The following is a 27,060-nucleotide window of genomic DNA, read 5'->3' as shown; positions in this document are numbered from 1 at the left end:
GTCTGTGCAGGGAGTCTCTGCGTGTGTGTGATACATGTGTGACGCTCACCACGTGCCAGGTCTGTGCAGGGAGTCTCTGCGTGTGTGTGATACATGTGTGACGCTCACCACGTGCCAGGTCTGTGCAGGGAGCCTCTGCGTGTGTGATACATGTGTGACGCTCACCACGTGCCAGGTCTGTGCAGGGAGTCTCTGCGTGTGTGGGATACATGTGTGACGCTCACCACGTGCCAGGTCTGTGCAGGGAGTCTCTGCGTGTGTGGGATACATGTGTGACGCTCACCACGTGCCAGGTCTGTGCAGGGAGTCTCTGCGTGTGTGGGATACATGTGTGACGCTCACCACGTGCCAGGTCTGTGCAGGGAGCCTCTGCGTGTGTGTGATACATGTGTGACGCTCACCACGTGCCAGGTCTGTACAGGGAGCCTCTGCGCGTGTGTGATACATGTGTGACGCTCACCACGTGCCAGGTCTGTGCAGGGAGTCTCTGCGTGTGTGATACATGTGTGACGCTCACCACGTGCCAGGTCTGCGTAGGGAGCCTCTGCGTGTGTGATACATGTGTGACGCTCACCACGTGCCAGGTCTGCGTAGGGAGCCTCTGCGTGTGTGTGATACATGTGTGATGCTCACCACGTGCCAGGTCTGCGTAGGGAGCCTCTGCGTGTGTGTGATACATGTGTGACGCTCACCACGTGCCAGGTCTGTGCAGGGAGCCTCTGCGTGTGTGATACATGTGTGACGCTCACCACGTGCCAGGTCTGTACAGGGAGCCTCTGCGCGTGTGTGATACATGTGTGACGCTCACCACGTGCCAGGTCTGTGTAGGAAGCCTCTGCGTGTGTGATACATGTGTGACGCTCACCACGTGCCAGGTCTGTGCAGGGAGCCTCTGCGTGTGTGTGATACATGTGTGACGCTCACCACGTGTCAGGTCTGTGCAGGGAGCCTCTGTGTGTGTGATACATGTGTGACGCTCACCACGTGCCAGGTCTGTGCAGGGAGCCTCTGCGTGTGTGTGATACATGTGTGACGCTCACCACGTGTCAGGTCTGTGCAGGGAGTCTCTGCGTGTGTGTGATACATGTGTGATGCTCACCACGTGCCAGGTCTGTGCAGGGAGCCTCTGCGTGTGTGTGATACATGTGTGATGCTCACCACGTGCCAGGTCTGCGTAGGGAGCCTCTGCGTGTGTGTGATACATGTGTGACGCTCACCACGTGCCAGGTCTGTGCAGGGAGCCTCTGCGTGTGTGATACATGTGTGACGCTCACCACGTGCCAGGTCTGTACAGGGAGCCTCTGCGCGTGTGTGATACATGTGTGATGCTCACCACGTGTCAGGTCTGTGCAGGGAGCCTCTGTGTGTGTGATACATGTGTGACGCTCACCACGTGCCAGGTCTGTGCAGGGAGCCTCTGCGTGTGTGTGATACATGTGTGACGCTCACCACGTGTCAGGTCTGTGCAGGGAGCCTCTGTGTGTGTGATACATGTGTGACGCTCACCACGTGTCAGGTCTGTGCAGGGAGCCTCTGTGTGTGTGTGATACATGTGTGACGCTCACCACGTGCCAGGTCTGTGCAGGGAGTCTCTGTGTGTGTGTGATACATGTGTGACGCTCACCACGTGTCAGGTCTGTGCAGGGAGCCTCTGTGTGTGTGATACATGTGTGACGCTCACCACGTGCCAGGTCTGTGCAGGGAGTCTCTGTGTGTGTGTGATACATGTGTGACGCTCACCACGTGTCAGGTCTGTGCAGGGAGCCTCTGTGTGTGTGATACATGTGTGACGCTCACCACGTGCCAGGTCTGTGCAGGGAGCCTCTGCGTGTGTGTGATACATGTGTGACGCTCACCACGTGTCAGGTCTGTGCAGGGAGTCTCTGCGTGTGTGTGATACATGTGTGATGCTCACCACGTGCCAGGTCTGTGCAGGGAGCCTCTGCGTGTGTGTGATACATGTGTGACGCTCACCACGTGCCAGGTCTGTGCAGGGAGTCTCTGCGTGTGTGTGATACATGTGTGATGCTCACCACGTGTCAGGTCTGTGCAGGGAGCCTCTGCGTGTGTGTGATACATGTGTGACGCTCACCACGTGCCAGGTCTGTGCAGGGAGCCTCTGCGTGTGTGATACATGTGTGACGCTCACCACGTGCCAGGTCTGTACAGGGAGCCTCTGCGCGTGTGTGATACATGTGTGACGCTCACCACGTGCCAGGTCTGCGCAGGGAGTCTCTGCGTGTGTGATACATGTGTGACGCTCACCACGTGCCAGGTCTGCGTAGGGAGCCTCTGCGTGTGTGATACATGTGTGACGCTCACCACGTGCCAGGTCTGCGTAGGGAGCCTCTGCGTGTGTGTGATACATGTGTGATGCTCACCACGTGCCAGGTCTGCGTAGGGAGCCTCTGCGTGTGTGTGATACATGTGTGACGCTCACCACGTGCCAGGTCTGTGCAGGGAGCCTCTGCGTGTGTGATACATGTGTGACGCTCACCACGTGCCAGGTCTGTACAGGGAGCCTCTGCGCGTGTGTGATACATGTGTGATGCTCACCACGTGTCAGGTCTGTGCAGGGAGCCTCTGTGTGTGTGATACATGTGTGACGCTCACCACGTGCCAGGTCTGTGCAGGGAGCCTCTGCGTGTGTGTGATACATGTGTGACGCTCACCACGTGTCAGGTCTGTGCAGGGAGCCTCTGTGTGTGTGATACATGTGTGACGCTCACCACGTGTCAGGTCTGTGCAGGGAGCCTCTGTGTGTGTGATACATGTGTGACGCTCACCACGTGCCAGGTCTGTGCAGGGAGTCTCTGTGTGTGTGTGATACATGTGTGACGCTCACCACGTGTCAGGTCTGTGCAGGGAGCCTCTGTGTGTGTGATACATGTGTGACGCTCACCACGTGCCAGGTCTGTGCAGGGAGTCTCTGTGTGTGTGTGATACATGTGTGACGCTCACCACGTGTCAGGTCTGTGCAGGGAGCCTCTGTGTGTGTGATACATGTGTGACGCTCACCACGTGCCAGGTCTGTGCAGGGAGCCTCTGCGTGTGTGTGATACATGTGTGACGCTCACCACGTGTCAGGTCTGTGCAGGGAGTCTCTGCGTGTGTGTGATACATGTGTGATGCTCACCACGTGCCAGGTCTGTGCAGGGAGCCTCTGCGTGTGTGTGATACATGTGTGACGCTCACCACGTGCCAGGTCTGTGCAGGGAGTCTCTGCGTGTGTGTGATACATGTGTGATGCTCACCACGTGTCAGGTCTGTGCAGGGAGCCTCTGCGTGTGTGTGATACATGTGTGACGCTCACCACGTGCCAGGTCTGTGCAGGGAGCCTCTGCGTGTGTGATACATGTGTGACGCTCACCACGTGCCAGGTCTGTACAGGGAGCCTCTGCGCGTGTGTGATACATGTGTGACGCTCACCACGTGCCAGGTCTGTGCAGGGAGTCTCTGCGTGTGTGATACATGTGTGACGCTCACCACGTGCCAGGTCTGCGTAGGGAGCCTCTGCGTGTGTGATACATGTGTGACGCTCACCACGTGCCAGGTCTGCGTAGGGAGCCTCTGCGTGTGTGTGATACATGTGTGATGCTCACCACGTGCCAGGTCTGCGTAGGGAGCCTCTGCGTGTGTGTGATACATGTGTGACGCTCACCACGTGCCAGGTCTGTGCAGGGAGCCTCTGCGTGTGTGATACATGTGTGACGCTCACCACGTGCCAGGTCTGTACAGGGAGCCTCTGCGCGTGTGTGATACATGTGTGACGCTCACCACGTGCCAGGTCTGTGCAGGGAGCCTCTGTGTGTGTGTGATACATGTGTGACGCTCACCACGTGCCAGGTCTGTGTAGGAAGCCTCTGCGTGTGTGATACATGTGTGACGCTCACCACGTGTCAGGTCTGTGCAGGGAGCCTCTGTGTGTGTGATACATGTGTGACGCTCACCACGTGCCAGGTCTGTGCAGGGAGCCTCTGTGTGTGTGATACATGTGTGACGCTCACCACGTGTCAGGTCTGTGCAGGGAGCCTCTGTGTGTGTGATACATGTGTGACGCTCACCACGTGCCAGGTCTGTGCAGGGAGTCTCTGTGTGTGTGTGATACATGTGTGACGCTCACCACGTGTCAGGTCTGTGCAGGGAGCCTCTGTGTGTGTGTGATACATGTGTGACGCTCACCACGTGCCAGGTCTGTGCAGGGAGCCTCTGCGTGTGTGTGATACATGTGTGACGCTCACCACGTGTCAGGTCTGTGCAGGGAGTCTCTGCGTGTGTGTGATACATGTGTGATGCTCACCACGTGCCAGGTCTGTGCAGGGAGCCTCTGCGTGTGTGTGATACATGTGTGACGCTCACCACGTGCCAGGTCTGTGCAGGGAGTCTCTGCGTGTGTGTGATACATGTGTGATGCTCACCACGTGTCGGGTCTGTGCAGGGAGCCTCTGTGTGTGTGATACATGTGTGACGCTCACCACGTGCCAGGTCTGTGCAGGGAGCCTCTGCGTGTGTGTGATACATGTGTGACGCTCACCACGTGTCAGGTCTGTGCAGGGAGCCTCTGTGTGTGTGATACATGTGTGACGCTCACCACGTGTCAGGTCTGTGCAGGGAGCCTCTGTGTGTGTGATACATGTGTGACGCTCACCACGTGCCAGATCTGTGCAGGGAGCCTCTGCGTGTGTGTGATACATGTGTGACGCTCACCACGTGCCAGGTCTGTGCAGGGAGTCTCTGTGTGTGTGTGTGATACATGTGTGACGCTCACCACGTGTCAGGTCTGTGCAGGGAGCCTCTGTGTGTGTGATACATGTGTGACGCTCACCACGTGCCAGGTCTGTGCAGGGAGCCTCTGCGTGTGTGTGATACATGTGTGACGCTCACCACGTGCCAGGTCTGTGCAGGGAGCCTCTGTGTGTGTGATACATGTGTGACGCTCACCACGTGCCAGGTCTGTGCAGGGAGCCTCTGCGTGTGTGTGATACATGTGTGACGCTCACCACATGTCAGGTCTGTGCAGGGAGTCTCTGCGTGTGTGATACATGTGTGACGCTCAACACGTGCCAGGTCTGTGCAGGGAGCCTCTGCGTGTGTGATACATGTGTGACGCTCAACACGTGCCAGGTCTGTGTAGGGAGCCTCTGCGTGTGTGTGATACATGTGTGACGCTCACCACATGTCAGGTCTGTGCAGGGAGCCTCTGTGTGTGTGATACATGTGTGACGCTCACCACGTGCCAGGTCTGTGCAGGGAGTCTCTGTGTGTGTGTGTGATACATGTGTGACGCTCACCACGTGTCAGGTCTGTGCAGGGAGCCTCTGTGTGTGTGTGATACATGTGTGACGCTCAACACGTGCCAGGTCTGTGCAGGGAGCCTCTGCGTGTGTGTGATACATGTGTGACGCTCACCACGTGCCAGGTCTGTGCAGGGAGCCTCTGCGTGTGTGTGATACATGTGTGACGCTCACCACGTGCCAGGTCTGTGCAGGGAGCCTCTGCGTGTGTGTGATACATGTGTGACGCTCACCACGTGCCAGGTCTGTGCAGGGAGCCTCTGCGTGTGTGATACATGTGTGACACTCACCACGTGCCAGGTCTGTGCAGGGAGTCTCTGCGTGTGTGTGATACATGTGTGACGCTCACCACGTGCCAGGTCTGTGCAGGGAGTCTCTGCGTGTGTGTGATACATGTGTGACGCTCACCATGTGCCAGGTCTGTGCAGGGAGCCTCTGCGTGTGTGATACATGTGTGACGCTCACCACGTGTCAGGTCTGTGCAGGGAGCCTCTGCGTGTGTGTGATACATGTGTGACGCTCACCACGTGCCAGGTCTGTGCAGGGAGCCTCTGCGTGTGTGATACATGTGTGACGCTCACCACGTGTCAGGTCTGTGCAGGGAGCCTCTGCGTGTGTGTGATACATGTGTGACACTCACCACGTGCCAGGTCTGTGCAGGAAGTCTCTGCGTGTGTGATACATGTGTGACGCTCACCACGTGCCAGGTCTGTGCAGGGAGTCTCTGCGTGTGTGATACATGTGTGACGCTCACCACGTGCCAGGTCTGTGCAGGGAGCCTCAGCGTGTGTGATACATGTATGACGCTCACCACGTGCCAGGTCTGTGCAGGGAGCCTCTGCGTGTGTGATACATGTGTGACGCTCACCACGTGTCAGGTCTGTGCAGGGAGCCTCTGCGTGTGTGTGATACATGTGTGACGCTCACCACGTGCCAGGTCTGTGCAGGGAGCCTCTGCGTGTGTATGATACATGTGTGACGCTCACCACGTGCCAGGTCTGTGCAGGGAGCCTCTGTGTGTATGATACATGTGTGACGCTCACCACGTGCCAGATCTGTGCAGGGAGCCTCTGCGTGTATGATACATGTGTGACGCTCACCACGTGCCAGGTCTGTGCAGGGAGCCTCTGTGTGTGTGATACATGTGTGACGCTCACCACGTGCCAGGTCTGTGCAGGGATAATATGTATGTAGAAGATATTGTATTATGATGTCAGTGGGTGCATGTAAAAGACGAGTATAAATTTGGGGTCACACCTATTTCTCTTACGTCCTAGAGGATGCTGGGGACTCCGTAAGGACCATGGGGTATAGACGGGCTCCGCAGGAGATAGGGCACCTAAAAAGAACTTTGACTATGGGTGTGCACTGGCTCCTCCCTCTATGCCCCTCCTCCAGACCTCAGTTAGATTCTGTGCCCAGAGGAGAAAGGGTGCACTGCAGAGAGCTCTCCAGAGTTTTCTGTTTTAAAAGAATTTTGTTAGGTTTTTTATTTTCAGGGAGTCCTGTTGGCAACAGGCTCCCTGCATCGTGGGACCGAGGAGAGAGAAGCAGGGCTGGCTTTACGGTTGGGCTGCTTCTAAGGCTACTGGACACCATTAGCTCCAGAGGGAGTCGGAACACAGGTCTCACCTGGGGTTCGTCCCGGAGCCGCGCCGCCGTCCTCCTCACAGATGCCGAAGATAGAAGCCGGGTGAGTATTGAGGAAAAGACTTCAGGCGGCAGAAGACATCAGATCTTCATGAGGTAAGGCGCGCAGCGGTAAGCTGCGCGCCATTGCTCCCACTATACACACACAGAGCAGCACTGAAGGGTGCAGGGCGCTGGGGGGTGTGCCCTGGGCAGCAATATTCCTCACTTCTGGGCATGTTAAGATGGATTAGGCTGCGGAGTCCGTAAATCCAAGAATCCCCCGCCATTTTAATTAAAAAAAGAACTGGGACCGAAGCCCGCCGTCGGGTGGGCGGGGCTTGATCCTCAGCACTAACCAGCGCCATTTTCTCCACAGAGGCTGCATGCTGAACGCTGGCTCCCTGGTCTCTCCCCTGCTGAACACACAGGCTGGAAAAAAGAGGAGGGGGGCACATTGGCGACGCAGTGAGTGGGAATTGGAATATTATTATATAAAAAAGCGCTATCTGGTCATATTTTTCCACAGTGTTATTAAGCGCTGGGTGTGTGCTGGCATACTCTCTCTCTGTCTCTCCTAAGGGCCTGGTTGGGGTTTTGTCCTCTTTGTAGGTAAATCCCTGTGTGTGTGGGGTGTCGGTACGTGGTGTCGACATGTCTGAAGCAGAAGGCTTCTCCAAGAAGGAGGTGGAGCAAATGAGTGGTGTGTCCCCGTCTGTTGTGCCGACTCCGGAATGGATGGACATGTGGCATATGTTGAATGCAAGTGTGGCATCTTTACATAAAAGGCTTGATAAGGCTGAATTAGGGGGGACATCAGGGGGTCAATCCTCGGATTGGACCGACTCACAGGGCCCGTCGGGGTCTCAAAAGCGTCCCTTAACACAAGACACTACTACCGACACGGATTCTGATTCCAGTGTCGACTATGACGAAGTAAAATTGCACTCTAGGGTGACTAAAACCATTCAGTGTATGATTGTGGCAATAAGGGATGTGTTGCATATTGAGGATGAACCCTCGGTCCCCGACACAAGGGTACACATGTTTAAGGAAAAGAAACAGATTATTAATTTTCCCACATCTCATGAATTAAATGATTTCTTTGGAAAAGCTTGGGAGACTCCGGAAAAGAGACCGCAGATCCCCAAAATAATTTATATGGCATACCCCTTCCCTAAGCAGGACAGGGAGATTTGGGAATCACCCCCCACTGTGGACAAGGCCCTGACGCGCTTGTCCAAGAAAGTGGCGCTACCGTCTCCTGACACAGCGGCCCTTAAGGACCCTGCAGATCGCAGGCAAGAAACTACCTTAAAGTGTATTTATTCTCATACGGGTGCTGTGCTAAGACCGACAATTGCGTCGGCATGGGTGTGTAGCGCAATTGCAACTTGGACAGATGAGCTGACAGATCAATTTGATAAGATGGATAAGGATACTATATTCCTAACTCTAGCCCATATTAAAGATGCAGTCTTATTTATGAGGGATGCTCAAAGGGACATTGGACTGCTAGCTTCTAGGGCCAATGCCATGTCTATCTCGGCGAGAAGATCCTTATGGACTCGCCAATGGACGGGTGATGCGGATTCCAAAAAACATATGGAAGTACTACCCTATAAGGGTGATGTATTGTTTGGGGATGGGCTGACGGACCTGGTTTCCACAGCTACAGCAGGTAAATAAAAATTTTTACCATATATTCCCCAACAGCAAAAGAAAGTAACACCCTATCAGATGCAGTCCTTTCGGTCGAACAAGTCCAGAAGAGGTCGGGGATCCTCTTTCCTCGCCAGAGGTAAGGGCAGAGGCAAAAGAGCACCTGCTTCGGCAGGTGCCCAGGACCAAAAGTCCTCCCCGGCTGCTCCAAAACCCACAGCATGACGCTGGGGCTCCCCTGAGGGTGTTCGCACCGGTGGGGGCACGTCTTCGACTTTTCAGTCAGACCTGGGTCAGATCAGACCTGAATCCCTGGGTGTTGGAAATAGTTTCCCAGGGGTACAAACTGGAATTCGAGGAGGTGCCCCCGCGCCGATTTTTCAAATCGGCCCTACCAGCTTCCACATCGGAAAGGGATGTAGTGTTAGCTGCAATTCAAACGCTGTGTATATAGAAAGTGATAATCAAGGTTCCCCTGCACCAGCAGGGAAGAGGTTACTACTCAACCCTATTTGTGGTCCCGAAACCGTACGGTTCGGTCAGACCGATTTTGAATCTGAAATCCCTAAACCTGTACATAAAAAGATTCAAATTCAAAATGGAATCACTCAGAGCGATACTAGCCAACATGGAGGAGGGGGAGTTTATGGTGTCTCTGGACATAAAGGATGCGTACCTTCATGTCCCCATATATGCCCCCCATCAGGAATACCTGAGATTCGCTGTACAGGATTGTCATTACCAATTTCAGATGTTGCCATTGGACTCTCCACGGCCCCGAGGATTTTCACCAAGATAATGGCGGAAATGATGGTGGTCCTGCGCAAGCATGGAGTCACAATTATCCCATACTTGGACGATCTCCTGATAAAAGCGAGATCAAGGGACAAATTGCTGAGCAGTGTGGCGCTCTCTCTGAGAGTGCTCCAGCAACACGGTTGGATTCTAAATCTACCAAAGTCACAGTTGATTCCGACAACTCGACTACCGTTCCTAGGTATGATACTGGATACGGAACAAATGAAGGTCTTCCTCCCAATAGAGAAAGCCCAGGACATCCAGAACATGGTCAGAGACCTGCTAAAACCGAAAAGGGTGTCAGTTTACCAATGCACTCGAGTTCTAGGGAAAATGGTGGCGGCCTACGAGGCCATTCCCTTCGAAAGGTTCCTTGCAAGGACTTTTCAATGGGACCTTCTGGACAAGTGGTCCGGGTCCCATCTGCACTTACATCGGAAAATAACTCAGGGACCAGAGTGTCTCTCCTGTGGTGGTTGCAAAGTGCTCACCTGCTAGAGGGTCGCCGGTTCGGAATTCAGGACTGGATCCTGGTTACCACGGACGCAAGCCTCCGAGGATGGGGAGTGGTCACACAGGGAAAAAATTTTCAGGGACTTTGGTCAGACCAGGAGTCCTGTCTACACATCAATGTGTTGGAACTCAGGGCCATTTACAACGGCCTTCAACAAGCGGAGAGACTTCTTCGAAACCTACCGGTTCTGATTCAATCAGACAATGTCACAGCAGTGGCTCATGTGAACCGCCAAGGCGGGACAAGAAGCAGAGTCGCGATGGCGGAAGCCACCAGGATTCTTCGCTGGGCGGAAAATCATGTAAGCGCTCTGTCGGCTGTCTTCATTCCGGGAGTGGACAATTGGGAAGCAGACTTCCTCAGCAGACACGATCTCCATCCAGGAGAGTGGGGACTTCATCAAGAAGTCTTTACAGACATAAAACGTCTTTGGGGAACTCCTCAAATAGACATGATGGCGTCACGCCTCAACAAAAAGCTTCGGAGGTATTGTGCCAGGTCTCGGGACCCTCAGGCAGTGGCAGTAGACGCTCTGATAACACCGTGGGTGTTCAAATCGGTCTACGTGTTTCCTCCTCTTCCTCTCATCACAAAAGTGTTGAGGATCATAAGGCATAGAAGAGTACAGACGATACTCGTTGTCCTAGACTGGCCTCGAAGGGCCTGGTACTCAGATCTACAAGAGATGCTCACAGGAGATCCCTGGCCTCTTCCTCTGAGGGAAGACCTGTTGCAACAGGGGCCCTGTGTATTTCAGGACTTACCGCGGTTACGTTTGACGGCATGGCGGTTGAACGCCGAATCCTAGCGAAAAAGGGGATTCCGGAAGAGGTCATCCCTACTTTAATAAAGGCTAGGAAGGAGGTGACGGTTAAGCATTATCACCGTATCTGGCGAAAGTATGTGTCTTGGTGTGAGACCAAGAATGCACCTACGGAAGATTTTCATCTGGGTCGTTTTCTCCACTTCCTACAGACATAAGTGGATATGGGCCTGAAATTAGTCTCTGTTAAGGTTCAGATTTCGGCCCTCTCGATTTTCTTTCAGATGGAATTGGCTTCTCTTCCAGAAGTCCAGACGTTTGTAAAGGGAGTGCTACACATCCAGCCTCCTTTTGTGCCTCCAGTGGCACCGTGGGACCTCAACGTGGTGTTGCAGTTCCTAAAATCACACTGGTTTGAACCGCTGAACAAGGTTGAGTTTAAATTTCTTACTTGGAAGGTGGTCATGTTGTTGGCCTTGGCATCAGCAAGGCGAGTATCTGAATTGGCGGCTTTGTCACACAAAAGCCCCTACTTGATTTTTTATGTGGATCGAGCTGAATTGAGGACACGTCCGCAATTTTTGCCTAAGGTGGTTTCTTCATTCCATGTGAATCAAGCTATTGTGGTGCCTGTGGCTACAAGTGACCTGGAGGATTCCAGATCCCTGGACGTAGTCAGGGCCTTAAAGATTTATGTAGCCAGGACGGCTAGAATTAGGAAAACAGAGGCTCTGTTTGTCCTGTATGCGGCCAATAAGATTGGCGCACCTGCTTCGAAGCAGACTATTGCTCGCTGGATCTGTAATACGATTCAGCAGGCTCACTCTACGGCTGGATTGCCGGTACCAAATTCGGATAAGGCCCATTCCACTAGGAAGGCGGGCTCTTCTTGGGAGGCTGCCCGAGGCGTCTCGGCATTACAACTTTGCCGAGCGGCGACTTAGTCGGGGTCAAACACTTTTGCTAAATTCTACAAGTTTGATACCCTGGCTGATGAGGACCTAGCGTTTGCTCAGTCGGTGCTGCAGAGTCATCCGCACTCTCCCGCCCGATTGGATGCTTTGGTATAAACCCCATAGTCCTTACGGAGTCCCCAGCATCCTCTAGGACGTAAGAGAAAATAAGATTTTAAACCTACCGGTAAATCTATTTCTCCTAGTCCGTAGAGGATGCTGGGCGCCCGTCCCAGTGCGGAAACTCTGCAAGACTTGTATATAGTTGTTGCTTACATAAGGGTTATGTTACAGTTGGAGTCGGTCTTGGACCGTTACTGTTGTTGTTCATACGGTTAACTGGTTATGTATGTCCAGGTTACATGGTATGATTGGTGTGGGCTGGTATGAATCTTGCCCTTGGATTTCTAAATCCTGCCTTGTATTGTCCGTCTCCTCTGGGCACAGTTCTCTAACTGAGGTCTGGATGAGGGGCATAGAGGGAGGAGCCAGTGCACACCCATAGTCAAAGTTCTTTTTTGGTGCCCTATCTCCTGCAGCCCGTCTATACCCCATGGTCCTTACGGAGTCCCCAGCATCCTCTACGGACTAGGAGAAATAGATTTACCGGTAGGTTTAAAATCTTATTATTTGCTGTTGCTGTACTGTATCTTTTACTTCTGCATGTAACCTTGAGAGAGAGAAGCGCTGCCTCCCAGTTGTACAAGGGCGCGTCTTTGGAATAATAGGATTTTAATTACCTACCGGTTAATCCTTTTCTCGTAGTCCGTAGAGGATGCTGGGGTCCATTTAGTACCATGGGGTATAGACGGGTCCTTTGGGAGCCACTGGCACTTTAAGAGTTTAATAGTGTGGGCTGGCTCCTCCCTCTATGCCCCTCCTACCATACTCAGTCTAGAAACTGTGCCTGAGGAGACGGACATATTTCGAGAGAAGGAAATACACAGATAGTGGTGAGATTCACACCAGCTCACACATAAAAAGGAAAGCCAAGCTAACCAACTTGGAACAATTCAGCAACGGCTGAAACAACAATACTGAACCAAGTAACAATGCAGGAATATGAAGCGCATCCTCTACGGACTATGAGAAAAGGATTTACCTGTAGGTAATTAAAATCCTATTTTCTCTTACGTCCTAGAGGATGCTGGGGTCCATTTAGTACCATGGGGATGTACTAAAGCTCCCAGTACGGGAGGGAGAGTGCTGAGGTTCCTGCAGAACAGATTGACCAAACTTTAGGTCCTCAGAGGCCAAAGTATCGAACTTGTAGAACTTAGCAAACATGTTCGACCCAGACCAAGTAGCTGCTTGGCAAAGATGTAAAGCTGAGACACCCCGGGCAGCCGCCCAGGAAGAACCCACTTTACGAGTAGAGTGGGCCTTAACAGATTTTGGACACGGCAAGCCTGCTGTAGAATAAGCATGCTGGATAGTAAACCTGATCCAACGAGAAATTGTCTGCTTAGAAGCAGGACACCCAACCTTGTTGGGATCATAAAGGACGAATAATGCGTCCGACTTTCTGTGACGAGCAGTTCTCTTCACATATAATTTCAAAGCCCTCACAACATCCAAGGACTTTGAGATAATCGAGGTGTCCATAGCCACTGGCACCACAATAGGTTGGTTGATATGAAAAGCTGACACAACCGTTGGAAGAAACTGCTGACACGTTCTGAGCTCAGCCCTATCTTCATGGAAAATCAAATAGGGGCTCTTGCATAACAATGCCCCCAATTCTGACACACGTCTAGCAGATGCCAATGCCAACAGTATGACCGCCTTCCAAGTAAGAAACTTGAGGTCCACCTCCTGCAAAGGTTCGAACCAATCAGATTGCAGGAACTGCAGCACCACATTAAGATCCCAAGGTGCCATAGGAGGCACAAAGGGTGGTTGGATGTGCAGAACCCCTCTCAAGAATGTCTGAACCTCAGGGAGGGCAGCCATTTGTTTCTGGAAGAAAATGGACCAGGCTGAAATCTGGACCTTTATGGAGCCCAAGCGTAGGCCCACATCCACACCAGCCTGCAGAAAGAGGAGAAACCGTCCCAGTTGAAACTCCACCGTTGGAAACTCCTTGGATTCATACCAAGACACATACTTTTTCCAAATTCGATGGTAATGTTTAGACGTAACTCCCTTCCGAGCCTGAATTAGGGTAGGAATTACCTTTTTCGGAATGCCCTTCCGAGCTAAGATCTGGCGTTCAACCTCCATGCTGTCAAAAGTAGCCGCGGTAATTCTTGATAAGCAAACGGAGCCTGTTGAAGGAGGTCCTCGCGAAGAGGAAGAGGCCTTGGATCCTCCAGGAGCAACTCCAAAAGATCCGCGTACCAAGCCCTCCTTGGCCAGTCCAGAGCAATGAGGATCGCCCGAACCCTTGTTCTTTTTATTATATTGAGAATCCATGGGATGAGTGGAAGTGGAGGGAACACATACACTGACTTGAACACCCACAGATGTACCTGTGCGTCCACCGCCACTGCCTGTGGGTCTCTCGACCTGGAGCAGTACCTGCGAAGCTTCTTGTTGAGGCGAGAGGCCATCATGTCTACCTGAGGTACACCCCATCGGCTTGTCACCTCTGCGAACACCTCCGGGTGGTGGCCCCATTTACCTGGATGGAGATCGTGTCTGCTGAGGAAGACCGCTTCCCAGTTGTCCACTCCCGGAGTGAAGATTGCTGATAGCGCCACTGCGTGCTTTTCTGCCCAGAGGATGATTCTTGTTACCTCTGACATTGCCGCTCTGCTCTTTCGGTTTATGTAGGACACTGTCGTCACATTGTCCGACTGAACCTGAAGGGCCTGATCTTGAGAAGATGTGCCGCTTGTAGAATGCTGTTGCATATGGCCCTTAGTTCCAGAATGTTTATCGGAAAGATGGATTCCAGACTTGACCACTTTCCTTGGAGATTTTCCCCTTGGGTGACTGCTCCCCAACCTCTGAGACTTGCATCCGTGGTTAGAAGGATCCAATTCTGAATCCCGAACCTGCAGACCTCGAGTAGGTGAGAAGTTTGCAGCCACCAGAGGAGGGAAATTCTGGCTTTAGGCGACAGGCGTATCCGCTGGTGCATGTGAAGATGTGAACCCGACCATTTGTCTAGGAGATCCAGTTGGAAGGACCTCGCATGGAATCTTCCATACTGAAGAGCATCGTAGGAGGCTACCATCTTCCCCAGAAGGCGAATGCACTGATGAACCGATACCCGGGCTGGCTTCAGGACATCCCGTACAATTGATTCGATCACCAAAGCTTTCTCTACCGGTAGAAACACCCTCTGCACTTCCGTGTTGAGTATCATCCCCAGGAAAGGCAGTCTCCTTGTCGGCTCCAAATGTGACTTTGGGAGGTTCAGGATCCACCCATGATCTTGGAGTAGTCGAGTTGAGAGAGCAATACAACTGCAACAACCTCTCCCTGGAAGATGCTTTTATCAGGAGATCATCCAGATATGGAATTGTTCACTCCTTGCCTGCGGAGGAGTAGCATCATCTCTGCCATTACTTTTGGGAACACTCTCGGTGCTGTGGAGAGGCCAAACGGCAGTGCCTGGAACTGATAGTGACAATCCAGCAGCGCAAATCTGAGATACACCTGGTGAGGCGGCCAGATCGGAATCTGAAGGTACGCATCCTTGATATCCAGGGATACTAGGAATTACCCCTCCTTCAGACATGAGATCACCGCTCTCAGAGACTCCATCTTGAATTTGAATTCCCTCAAGTAGGGGTTCAACTACTTTAGGTTTAAAATCGGCCTTACTGAACCATCCGATTTCTGCACCACAAGCAGGTTTGAATAATAACCCTTGTGGTGCAGGTGAGGTGGAACTGGGACAACATCTGGTTTTACCAATTTTTGAATGGCTTCCTGTAGGATATCGCTTTCTGTCAGCGAAACTGGTAAGCCTAACTTGAAGAATCTGTGAGGTGGGAGTTCCTGAAACTCCAGTCTGTAGCGCTGGGTAACAATGTCTGTTACCCATGGGTCTAGGCCTGATGACGCCCAGATGTGACTGAAATTTTTTAGTCTCGCTCCCACCTGCCCGATCTCCAGGCTGGGAAGTCCACCGTCATGCTGAAGATTTTGAGGAAACAGAACCTGGTTTCTGTTCCTGAAAACCTGTTGGTGCAGGTTTTTTGGATTTTCCCCGACTACCCCTAAAGAAGGTGGAAGGGGATTTGGATTTTTTAAATTTTGCGGTCCGAAAGGACTGCAGTGTGGATGTAGGATAAGATTTCCTAGTCGGTGGAGCTGCTGAGGGAAGAAAGGCTGACTTACCCGCAGTTGCCGTGGAAATCCACGCATCCAATGCGTTCCCAAACAGAGTCTGACCTGTGAAGGGTAGGTTCTGCACACTTTTCTTAGATTCTACATCCGCAGTCCATTGGCGTAGCCAGAGTCCTCTGTGTGCCGAGACCGCCATGGAAGTAGCCCTTGCATTCAGCATGCCAAGGTCCTTCATGACCTCCACCATGAACCCTGCAGAATCCTGTATGTGACGCAAAAACAAATCAATGTCACTCCTATCCATAGTATCTGAGTCTTCTAGTAATGTGCCTGACCACTTTACTATGGCTTTAGATATCCACACACAAGCAATAGCGGGTCTAGCCACGCCAGTAGCTGTGTATAGTGATTTGAGCGTAGTCTCAATCTTGCGGTCAGCCGGCTCCTTTAATGCAGTTTAACCAGGGACAGGTAAAACCACCTTTTTAGACAACCTAGATACAGAAGTGTCTACTATAAGCGGGTTTTCCCATTTCTTTCTATCCTCTTCAGGGAAAGGAAAAGCATCGAGAATTATTTTAGGGATCTGGAATTTTTTCTCTGGGTTTTCCCAGGATTTTTCAAATAAGGAGTTGAGCTCTTTAGAAGCCGGGAAGGTTAGGGAGGATTTCTTATTTTCCGTAAAATAAGATTCCTCTTCCGGCTCAGGTACCTTCTCAGTAATATGCAAAATGTCCCTAATGGCTTCAATCATTAGTTGCACCCCCTTAGCAAGAGAGGCACCCCCCCCCCTCGCATATCCCCATCACCGTCCCCTGTATCAGAGTCTGTATCAGTGTCAGCTTGCATTATCTGGGCAAGTGTACATTTTTTAGGGTATGTAGGTGGGGTATTTGAGGGAGTAGGAGCTGAATGCTGCAACCCCTGTACAGACTTTCTCAAAAACTGCGTTTCTTTCTCATTATGTGACATCCTTGATGAAATCTGAGATATCATTCCCCTTAAAGAATCCACCCATGGGGATTCAGATTCAGAAGGCTGAGAAAGTATATTGCAGTCCTGAGTACATGGGATAGACTCCTCAGGAGAAGATACACACTCTGCAGCACAAGATACAGAGTCCTTAGACATGGTAATATGGATAAATACACACAGGAAAATGTCAGACAGTTTCCCCCAGATTACCTTCAGAGAGTCACAGAGTATAAGGAGCCAGCCACACTGCGCCCCTGTAGGCAGTTATTATGATAAAAGCCCAGCGCTGACTGAGTAACCTTAATAGGTTGAAAAGTACTAATCACACTCCCCCCTCCCCCCCCCCCCCCCCCCCGTCTATAACACCCTGGCACCACAGTAACTGGAGTCAGGTGGAGGGTCAGCGCTCCCTGCCAGCGTGCTTCAGCGTTCTGCAGGGAGAAAATGGCGTTGGTGAGTGCTGGATACTCTCTGAGGAGAAACCCCGCCCCCCTGTAATGGCGCGCGGCTTCCCGCACATAATATTATTATACTGGCCTGAGGTGTTTAGTGCTAACAGTGGGATTAGCCCGTTAGCTGTTTTGCCAGTGTACGGTGATCGCGCTGGCCCAGGATGCCCCTCAGCCGCGTCTACAGTGACCTGTTGAGGAGCTTTCATGGAGTGCACCCTGATGGAGCTGCGCTCCCACCCTTGTGCCACCATTCCCGCCAGTGACCCGCTAACCGGGGCGCCGGTGCTGAACTCACCACTCTTCATTCTACTGGCTGTTAGGGGGTGGCGGTCGTGCTGCGGGAGTGAGCGGTCGCCTCGGGGGCTTGCGATCAGCACCCTCAGGAGCTCAGTGTCCTGTCAGCGGAGATAGAGAACCATTAACTTCTAGAGTTGGTTCCTACTCCCCCCTAAGTCCCACGAAGTAGGGAGGCTGTTGCCAGCAGCCTTCTTGTAACCTAATTTACTCTAGAAAACAACAAAACTAAGAAAACTCCTAGGAGCTCCCCTAACTGTGACCAGCTCCTCCAGGCACATTTTCTAACCTGAGTCTGGTAGGAGGGGCATAGAGGGAGGAGCCAGCCCACACTCTCAAACTCTTAAAGTGCCAATGGCTCTTAGTGGACCCGTCTATACCCCATGGTACTAATGTGAACCCCAGCATTATCTAGGACACAAGAGAAAAATAATTAATTCTTCAGTAAGATGAATTCAGTTTAATGCATTACTTCATGAAACATAGATCTAAACAGTATTCAACATACGTCTCTGGCGCACTGTTGTGTGGCGTACATTTACCTTGTGTAGCCATGGAAAGCTGCGTATACAATTACCTGTACGGTGGGAATGCGTTAGAAGCACCACATATGTCCGCAGCGCTGTAACCAGGAGAACGGGGGGTCGGGGATTATTTGCAGATTTACATTTGGTACAATCATGTGATTTATATGTTTTCAGGTGTTCGACCCTCTGAGATTTTCGCCTGATAATCCAATCAAGAAACACGCGTACGGCTTCATTCCCTTCTCAGCCGGATCAAGGTATATAACGCTTCTGCACCACTAATCCCAGCATGTGTCTGGTAGGCCAATAGGGGGAGCTATTCAACGCCACCGCAGATTCAACCGCAGGATATAAAGGGGCCACAATATTATACAGTAATGATTTGCGTTTAATATTGCTTCTGTAACCTAGCGGCAGAAACAGCCACATACGTGTCATAGTCCACTTACCCCAGAGTCCATTCCCTGCCAGAGAGCCACATACGTGTCATAGTCCACTTACCCCAGAGTCCATTCCCTGCCAGAGAGCCACATACGTGTCATAGTCCACTTACCCGAGTCCATTACCTGCCAGAGAGCCACATACGTGTCATAGTCCACTTACCCCAGAGTCCATTACCTGCCAGAGAGCCACATACGTGTCATAGTCCACTTACCCCAGAGTCCATTCCCTGCCGGAGAGCCACATACATGTCATAGTCCACTTACCCCAGAGTCCATTACCTGCCAGAGAGCCACATACATGTCATAGTCCACTTACCCCAGAGTCCATTCCCTGCCGGAGAGCCACATACATGTCATAGTCCACTTACCCCAGAGTCCATTACCTGCCAGAGAGCCACATACGTGTCATAGTCCACTTACCCCAGAGTCCATTCCCTGCCGGAGAGCCACATACATGTCATAGTCCACTTACCCCAGAGTCCATTACCTGCCGGAGAGCCACATACGTGTCATAGTCCACTTACCCCAGAGTCCATTCCCTGCCGGAGAGCCACATACGTGTCATAGTCCACTTACCCCAGAGTCCATTACCTGCCGGAGAGCCGCAGACGTGTCATAGTCCACTTACCCCAGAGTCCATTACCTGCCGGAGAGCCACATACGTGTCATAGTCCACTTACCCCAGAGTCCATTACCTGCCGGAGAGCCACATACGTGTCATAGTCCACTTACCCCAGAGTCCATTACCTGCCGGAGAGCCGCAGACGTGTCATAGTCCACTTACCCCAGAGTCCATTACCTGCCGGAGAGCCACATACGTGTCATAGTCCACTTACCCCAGAGTCCATTACCTGCCGGAGAGCCACATACACAGAGACACGCACCTGCTATAGGGCTGGTGTAAGGACGCACCAGGCGGTAATACACCGGGGACAGGCGCTGACATAACGCCACACAGATGTGCCCCAGGGACGGACTCTGTAGCTGCATTTGCAGAAATATGCAGATGGGCTCCGCCAACAGACGCAGCTGCGGGCACTTCTGAGTCAGGCCCATGCTCTGGCACGTAACCTAAACCACAGCTGTCAATCCTTACATAACCGCACTCGGAGATCGTTACCTCGGATGAGGACCTTGGGCCTAATTCAGACCTGATCACTCGCTAGCGGTTTTTGCACCGCTGTGATCAGGTCAGAACTGCGCATGCGTATGCACCGCAATGCACAGGCGCGTCGCACAAGTACAAGTGTATCGCCGCTCAGCGATGGGTTTGTATGTAGAATCCATTCGCACAGCCGTTCGCAAGGAGACTGACGGGAAGGGGGAGTTTGTGGGTGGCAACTGACCATTTTCTGGGAGGGGTTGGAAAAACGCAGGCGTGTCCAAGCGTTTGCAGAGCGGGTGTCTGACGTCAATACCGATTCCGGACAGGCTGAAGTAATCGCAGCGGCTGAGTAAGTACCGGGCAATTCAGAAACTGCACAAGCGATCGCACACTTGCACAGCTAAATACACTCCCCAGTGGGCGGCGACTATGCAAACGCTGGACTGAAAAGAAATCCTAGCGAGCGATCAGGTCTGAATTAGGCCCCATAAGCGACACTTACACAGACAATTACATGTACAGTGATTACTTCATTTTATGCAGCAATAATAAAGTATGACAGAGCCGCATCTGTGTATAATGCAGAGCCCCATCTGTGTATAATGCAGAGCCGCATCTGTGTATAATGCAGAGCCCCATCTGTGTATAATGCAGAGCCCCATCTGTGTATAATGCAGAGCCCCATCTGTGTATAATGCAGAGCCACATCTGTGTGTAATGCAGAGCCCCATCTGTGTATAATGCAGAGCCCCATATGTGTATAATGCAGAGTCCCATCTGAGTATAATGCAGAGCCCCATCTGTGTATAATGCAGAGCCCCATCTGTGTATAATGCAGAGCCCCATCTGTGTATAATGCAGAGCCCCATCTGTGTATAATGCAGAGCCCCATCTGTGTATAATGCAGAGCCCCATCTGTGTATAATGCAGAGCCCCATCTGTGTATAATGCAGAGCCCCATCTGTGTATAATGCAGAGCCCCATCTGTGTATAATGCAGAGTCCCATCTGAGTATAATGCAGAGTCCCATCTGAGTATAATGCAGAGTCCCATCTGAGTATAATGCAGAGTCCCATCTGAGTATAATGCAGAGCCCCATCTGTGTATAATGCAGAGCCCCATCTGTGTATAATGCAGAGCCCCATCTGTGTATAATGCAGAGCCCCATCTGTGTATAATGCAGAGCCCCATCTGAGTATAATGCAGAGCCCCATCTGTGTGGAATGCAGAGCCCCATCTGTGTGGAATGCAGAGCCCCATCTGTGTGGAATGCAGAGCCCCATCTGTGTGGAATGCAGAGCCCCATCTGTGTGGAATGCAGAGCCCCATCTGTGTATAATGCAGAGCCCCATCTGTGTATAATGCAGAGCCCCATCTGCGTATAATGCAGAGCCCATCCAGTAGAGATAGCTAAATACATGGGTTGGGGCTGAAGTGCCAGCGTTCGGGATGGACCAGATCTCTATGTCTTTGGGTCGCACACTGAGCTTGATTCATGTTTGCTGACAGATGCAATTGCGATTTTCTAGGCTCTGGAACTGCTGATGTTGGGCAGTGCCGCCCAGCAATGATAAGGGACGCCCCCGGTGCCAATGCAAAACTCATTTGCAGTTGTGCACACATTCGCAGCCTATACGCAAACATGAAGAACATCGGAGCTAAGCGTGGACACAACAGTAGCAGCACATACGCCATGTCCGAGCTCACAGCTGGCGCCAAATACACCCCCCAAAGACGGCCATGACATGCCACTCCCTGCTAACACCTCCAAGTGGTCACTTTCTGCCAGTCACTTTGCACTCTCATCAACACAGACTGAGCTCACAAAATGGCCGCCGGCGCTGCGTGTAGCTGCCCGGTGCTGCGTGATGGGGGATATAATGTACATAATTACACAGAATAACATATAACCTCTGTGTCCTGCTTCCCAGAAACTGCATTGGACAGAACTTTGCCATGCACGAGATGAAAGTCGCCGTCGCTCTGACGTTACAGAGATTTGCGCTGAGTCCAGATCCGGACAATGAGCCTCTGAAGCTCCCGCAGATAGTGCTGCGCTCTGTGAACGGCATTCACCTGATTGTGAGGAAACTGCAGAGAAAATCCTGAACGCAGGAGACTGTTCTGTGCTGTTATTGTATGTTCTGCTTCTATGTCAGAGAGATCAGTAAATGTGAATGTGATGTACTAACAATGCCTGATGTCCTTATTTACTGTAACCAGAAACATCGGGCCTGACAGATGGACGCAAATGTATTTCCAGCTGTGAATGTGTACGCAGCGACTGTGCGAATATATGCAAACGTCACAGCCACCTGGACTTGTACTGAGGCGCCACCGGCAGCTTTGTGAGTCCCAGCGGCTGCATACAAACACACAGCATCTGTAGTGGAACAGACAATTATCGCCTGTGGTTGCGCAGCACGGCCGGAATAAGTAAGACGCTGGAGACATTGCAGCTGCAGGAGATCGCAGTCTCTGCCTCAAACGCACCCTGAAGATGGCTGCGACACACCTGCGTATTTCCCCACAGTCCCTGACTGTCAATCACTTTCCAAAGAAATTGTCTCTTTCACCACCGTCCCCAAATCCATTGCAGCACATGAGCAGTGTGACTTAAGATGCCTGCGCAGACCGCCGATGATCGCTAAATTGCTAAATATCGGGTTTGCGTCCATCTCTGAAAAAGGCTCATAGGTCAGTCCTGCATAGTGTACTAAACAGGACACAAAGAGAAAAGTTGTCCCCATCTCACTAACTAGTACCAGCAATAAGATACGAGCACTACACGATTCCACCAGCTCACTAACAAGTACCAGCAATAAGATATGAGCACTACACGATTCCCCCAGCTTACTAACAATTACCAGCAATAAGATATGAGCACTACACGATTCCCCCAGCTCACTAACAAGTACCAGCAATAAGATATGAGCACTACACGATTCCCCCAGCTCACTAACAAGTATCAGCAATAAGATATGAACACTACACGATTCCCCCAGCTCACTAACAAGAACCAGCAATAAGATATGAGCACTACACGATTCCCCCAGCTCACTAACAAGTACCAGCAATAAGATATGAGCACTACACTATTCCCCCAGCTCACTAACAAGTACCAGCAATAAAATATGAGCACTATACGATTATCCCAGCTCACTAACAAGTACCAGCAATAAGATATGAGCACTACACGATTCCCCCAGCTCACTAACAAGAACCAGCAATAAGATATGAGCACTACACGATTCCCCCAGCTCACTAACAAGTACCAGCAATAAGATATGAGCACTACACTATTCCCCCAGCTCACTAACAATTATCAGCAATAAGATATGAGCACTACATGATTCCCCCAGCTCACTAACAATTACCAGCAATAAGATATGAGCACTACATGATTCCCCCAGCCCACTAACAATTACCAGCAATAAGATATGAGCGCTACATGATTACCCCAGCTCACTAACAATTACCAGCAATAAGATATGAGCACTACATGATTCCCCCAGCTCACCAAGAAGTACCAGCAATAAGATATGTGCACTACACGATTCCCCCAGCTCACTAACAAGTATTAGCAATAAGATATGAGCACTACACGATTCCCCCAGAGCACTAACAAGTATCAGCAATAAGATATGAACACTATACGATTCCCCCAGCTCACTAACAAGAACCAGCAATAAGATATGAGCACTACACGATTCCCCCAGCTCACTAACAAGTACCAGCAATAAGATATGAGCACTACACGATTCCCCCAGCTCACTAACAAGTACCAGCAATAAAATATGAGCACTATACGATTCCCCCAGCTCACTAACAAGTACCAGCAATAAGATATGAGCACTACACGATTCCCCAAGCTCACTAACAATTATCAGCAATAAGATATGAGCACTACATGATCCTCCCAGCTCACTAAAAACTACCAGCAATAATATATGAGCACTACATGATTCCCCCAGCCCACTAACAATTACCAGCAATAAGATATGAGCACTACACGATTCCCCCAGCTCACTAACAATTACCAGCAATAAGATATGAGCACTACATGATTCCCCCAGCTCACTAACAATTACCAGCAATAAGATATGAGCACTACATGATTCCCCCAGCTCACCAAGAAGTACCAGCAATAAGATATGTGCACTACACGATTCCCCCAGCTCACTAACAAGTATTAGCAATAAGATATGAGCACTACACGATTCCCCCAGAGCACTAACATGTACCAGCAATAAGATATGAGTACTACATGATTCCCCCAGCTCACTAAAAACTACCAGCAATAAGATATGAGCACTACATGATTCCCCCAGCCCACTAACAATTACCAGCAATAAGATATGAGCACTACACGATTCCCCCAGCTCACTAACAATTACCAGCAATAAGATATGTGCATTACATGATTCCCCCAGCTCACTAAGAAGTACCAGCAATAAGATATAACCACTACATGATTCACCCAGCCCACTAACAATTACCAGCAATAAGATATGAGCACTACACGATTCCCCCAGCCCACTAACAATTACCAGCAATAAGATATGAGCACTACACGATTCCCCCAGCTCACTAACAAGTACCAGCAATAAGACATGAGCGCTACATGATTCCCCCAGCTCACTAACAATTACCAGCAATAAGATATGTGCACTACATGATTCCTCCAGCTCACTAACAAGTACCAGCAATAAGATATGAGCACTACACGATTCCCCCAGAGCACTAACATGTACCAGCAATAAGATATGAGTACTACATGATTCCCCCAGCTCACTAACAATTACCAGCAATAAGATATGAGCACTACATGATTCCCCCAGCTCACTAACAAGTACCAGCAATAAGATATGAGCACTACATGATTCCCCCAGCTCACTAACAAGTACCAGCAATAAGATATGAGCACTACATGATTCCCCCAGCTCACTAACACATACCAGCAATAAGATATGAGCACTACAGGATTCCCCCAGCTCACTAACAAGTACCAGCAATACGATATGAGCACTACACGATTCCCCCAGCCCACTAACAACTACCAGCCCTAAGATATGAGCACTAAATGATTCCCCCAGCTCACTAAGAAGTACCAGCAATAAGATATGAGCACTATACGATTCCCCCAGCTCACTCACAAGTACCAGCAATAAGATATGAGCACTACACGATTCCCCCAGCTCACTAACAAGTACCAGCAATAAGATATGAGCACCACACGATTCCCCCAGCTCACTAACAAGTACCAGCAATAAGATATGAGCACTACACGATTCCCCCAGCTCACTAACAAGTACCAGCAATAAGATATGAGCACCACACGATTCCCCCAGCTCACTAACAAGTACCAGCAATAAGATAAGAGCACTACACGATTCCCCCAGCCCACTAACTACCAGCAATAAGATATGAACACTACATGATTCCCCCAGCTTACAAACAAGTATCAGCAATAAGATATGAGCACTACACGATTCCCCCAGCCCACTAACAAGTACCAGCAATAAGATATGGGCACTACACGATTCCCCCAGCTTACTAACAATTACCAGCAATAAGATAAGAGCACTACACGATTCCCCCAGCCCACTAACAACTACCAGCAATAAGATATGAACACTACACGATTCCCCCAGCCACTAACAAGTACCAGCAATAAGATATGAGCACTACATGATTCCCCCAGCTTACAAACAAGTATCAGCAATAAGATATGAGCACTACACGATTCCCCCAGCTTACAAACAAGTATCAGCAATAAGATATGAGCACTACACGATTCCCCCAGCCCACTAACAAGTACCAGCAATAAGATATGGGCACTACACGATTCCCCCAGCTTACTAACAATTACCAGCAATAAGATATGGGCACTACATGATTCCCCCAGCTCACTAACAAGAACCAGCAATAAGATATGAGCACTACACGATTCCCCCAGAGCACTAACAAGTACCAGCAATAAGATATGAGCACTACACTATTCCCCCAGCTCACTAACAAGTACCAGCAATAAAATATGAGCACTATACGATTACCCCAGCTCACTAACAAGTACCAGCAATAAGATATGAGCACTACACGATTCCCCCAGCTCACTAACAAGTACCAGCAAGAAGATATGAGCACTACACGATTCCCCCAGCTCACTAACAAGTACCAGTAATAATAAGATTTTACTTACCGATAAATCTATTTCTCGTAGTCCGTAGTGGATGCTGGGGACTCCGTCAGGACCATGGGGAATAGCGGCTCCGCAGGAGACAGGGCACAAAAAGTAAGCTTTTAGGATCACATGGTGTGTACTGGCTCCTCCCCCTATGACCCTCCTCCAAGCCTCAGTTAGGTACTGTGCCCGGACGAGCGTACACAATAAGGAAGGATCTTGAATCCCGGGTAAGACTCATACCAGCCACACCAATCACACCGTACAACCTGTGATTTGAACCCAGTTAACAGTATGATAACGAAGGAGCCTCTGAAAAGATGGCCCACAACAATAACAACCCGATTTTTGTAACAATAATTATGTACAAGTAATGCAGACAATCCGCACTTGGGATGGGCGCCCAGCATCCACTACGGACTACGAGAAATAGATTTATCGGTAAGTAAAATCTTATTTTCTCTAACGTCCTAGTGGATGCTGGGGACTCCGTCAGGACCATGGGGATTATACCAAAGCTCCCAAACGGGCGGGAGAGTGCGGATGACTCTGCAGCACCGAATGAGAGAAACTCCAGGTCCTCCTCAGCCAGGGTATCAAATTTGTAGAATTTTACAAACGTGTTCCCCCCTGACCACGTAGCTGCTCAGCAAAGTTGTAAAGCCGAGACCCCTCGGGCAGCCGCCCAAGATGAGCCCACCTTCCTTGTGGAATGGGCATTTACAGATTTTGGCTGTGGCAGGCCTGCCACAGAATGTGCAAGCTGAATTGTACTACAAATCCAACGAGCAATAGTCTGCTTAGAAGCAGGAGCACCCAGCTTTTTGGGTGCATACAATATAAACAGCAAGTCAGACTTTCTGACTCCAGCCGTCCTGGAATTATATATATATATATATATTTTCAGGGCCCTGACAACGTCTAGCAACTTGGAGTCCTCCAAGTCCCTAGTAGCCGCAGGCACCACAATAGGTTGTTTCAGGTGAAACGCTGACACCACCTTAGGAAGAAACTGGGGACAAGTCCGCAGTTCTGCCCTGTCCGAATGGAAAATTAAATATGGGCTTTTGTAAGACAAAGCCGCCAATTCTGACAATCGCCTGGCCGAGGCCAGGGCCAACAGCATGGTCACTTTCCATGTGAGATATTTCAAATCCACAGATTTGAGCGGCTCAAACCAATATGATTTGAGGAATCCCAACACTACGTTGAGATCCCACGGTGC

General features: G+C 50.7%; 1 protein-coding gene across 2 annotated transcripts in view; it reads left to right on the top strand.

Annotated features, from left to right (window-relative positions):
- Positions 1-21,845, top strand: part of LOC134957213 (cytochrome P450 4B1-like) — a 97,710-nt gene extending 75,865 nt beyond the window's left edge. For both annotated transcript variants that reach the window (XM_063938913.1, XM_063938914.1), the window contains exons 11-12: positions 18,278-18,360; positions 21,583-21,845. In XM_063938913.1, the coding sequence (XP_063794983.1) occupies positions 18,278-18,360; positions 21,583-21,760 (261 nt within the window). In that variant the 3' untranslated portion in view covers positions 21,761-21,845. The remainder of the gene's footprint in view (positions 1-18,277; positions 18,361-21,582) is intronic.
- Positions 21,846-27,060: the final 5,215 nt, after the last annotated feature.

This window comes from Pseudophryne corroboree, chromosome 9 (genome assembly GCF_028390025.1).
Source record: "Pseudophryne corroboree isolate aPseCor3 chromosome 9, aPseCor3.hap2, whole genome shotgun sequence".
Classification (NCBI taxonomy): Eukaryota; Metazoa; Chordata; class Amphibia; order Anura; family Myobatrachidae; genus Pseudophryne; species Pseudophryne corroboree.
Note: the sequence above shows the minus strand (reverse complement) of the source record. Positions and strands in the feature narration are given on the sequence as shown.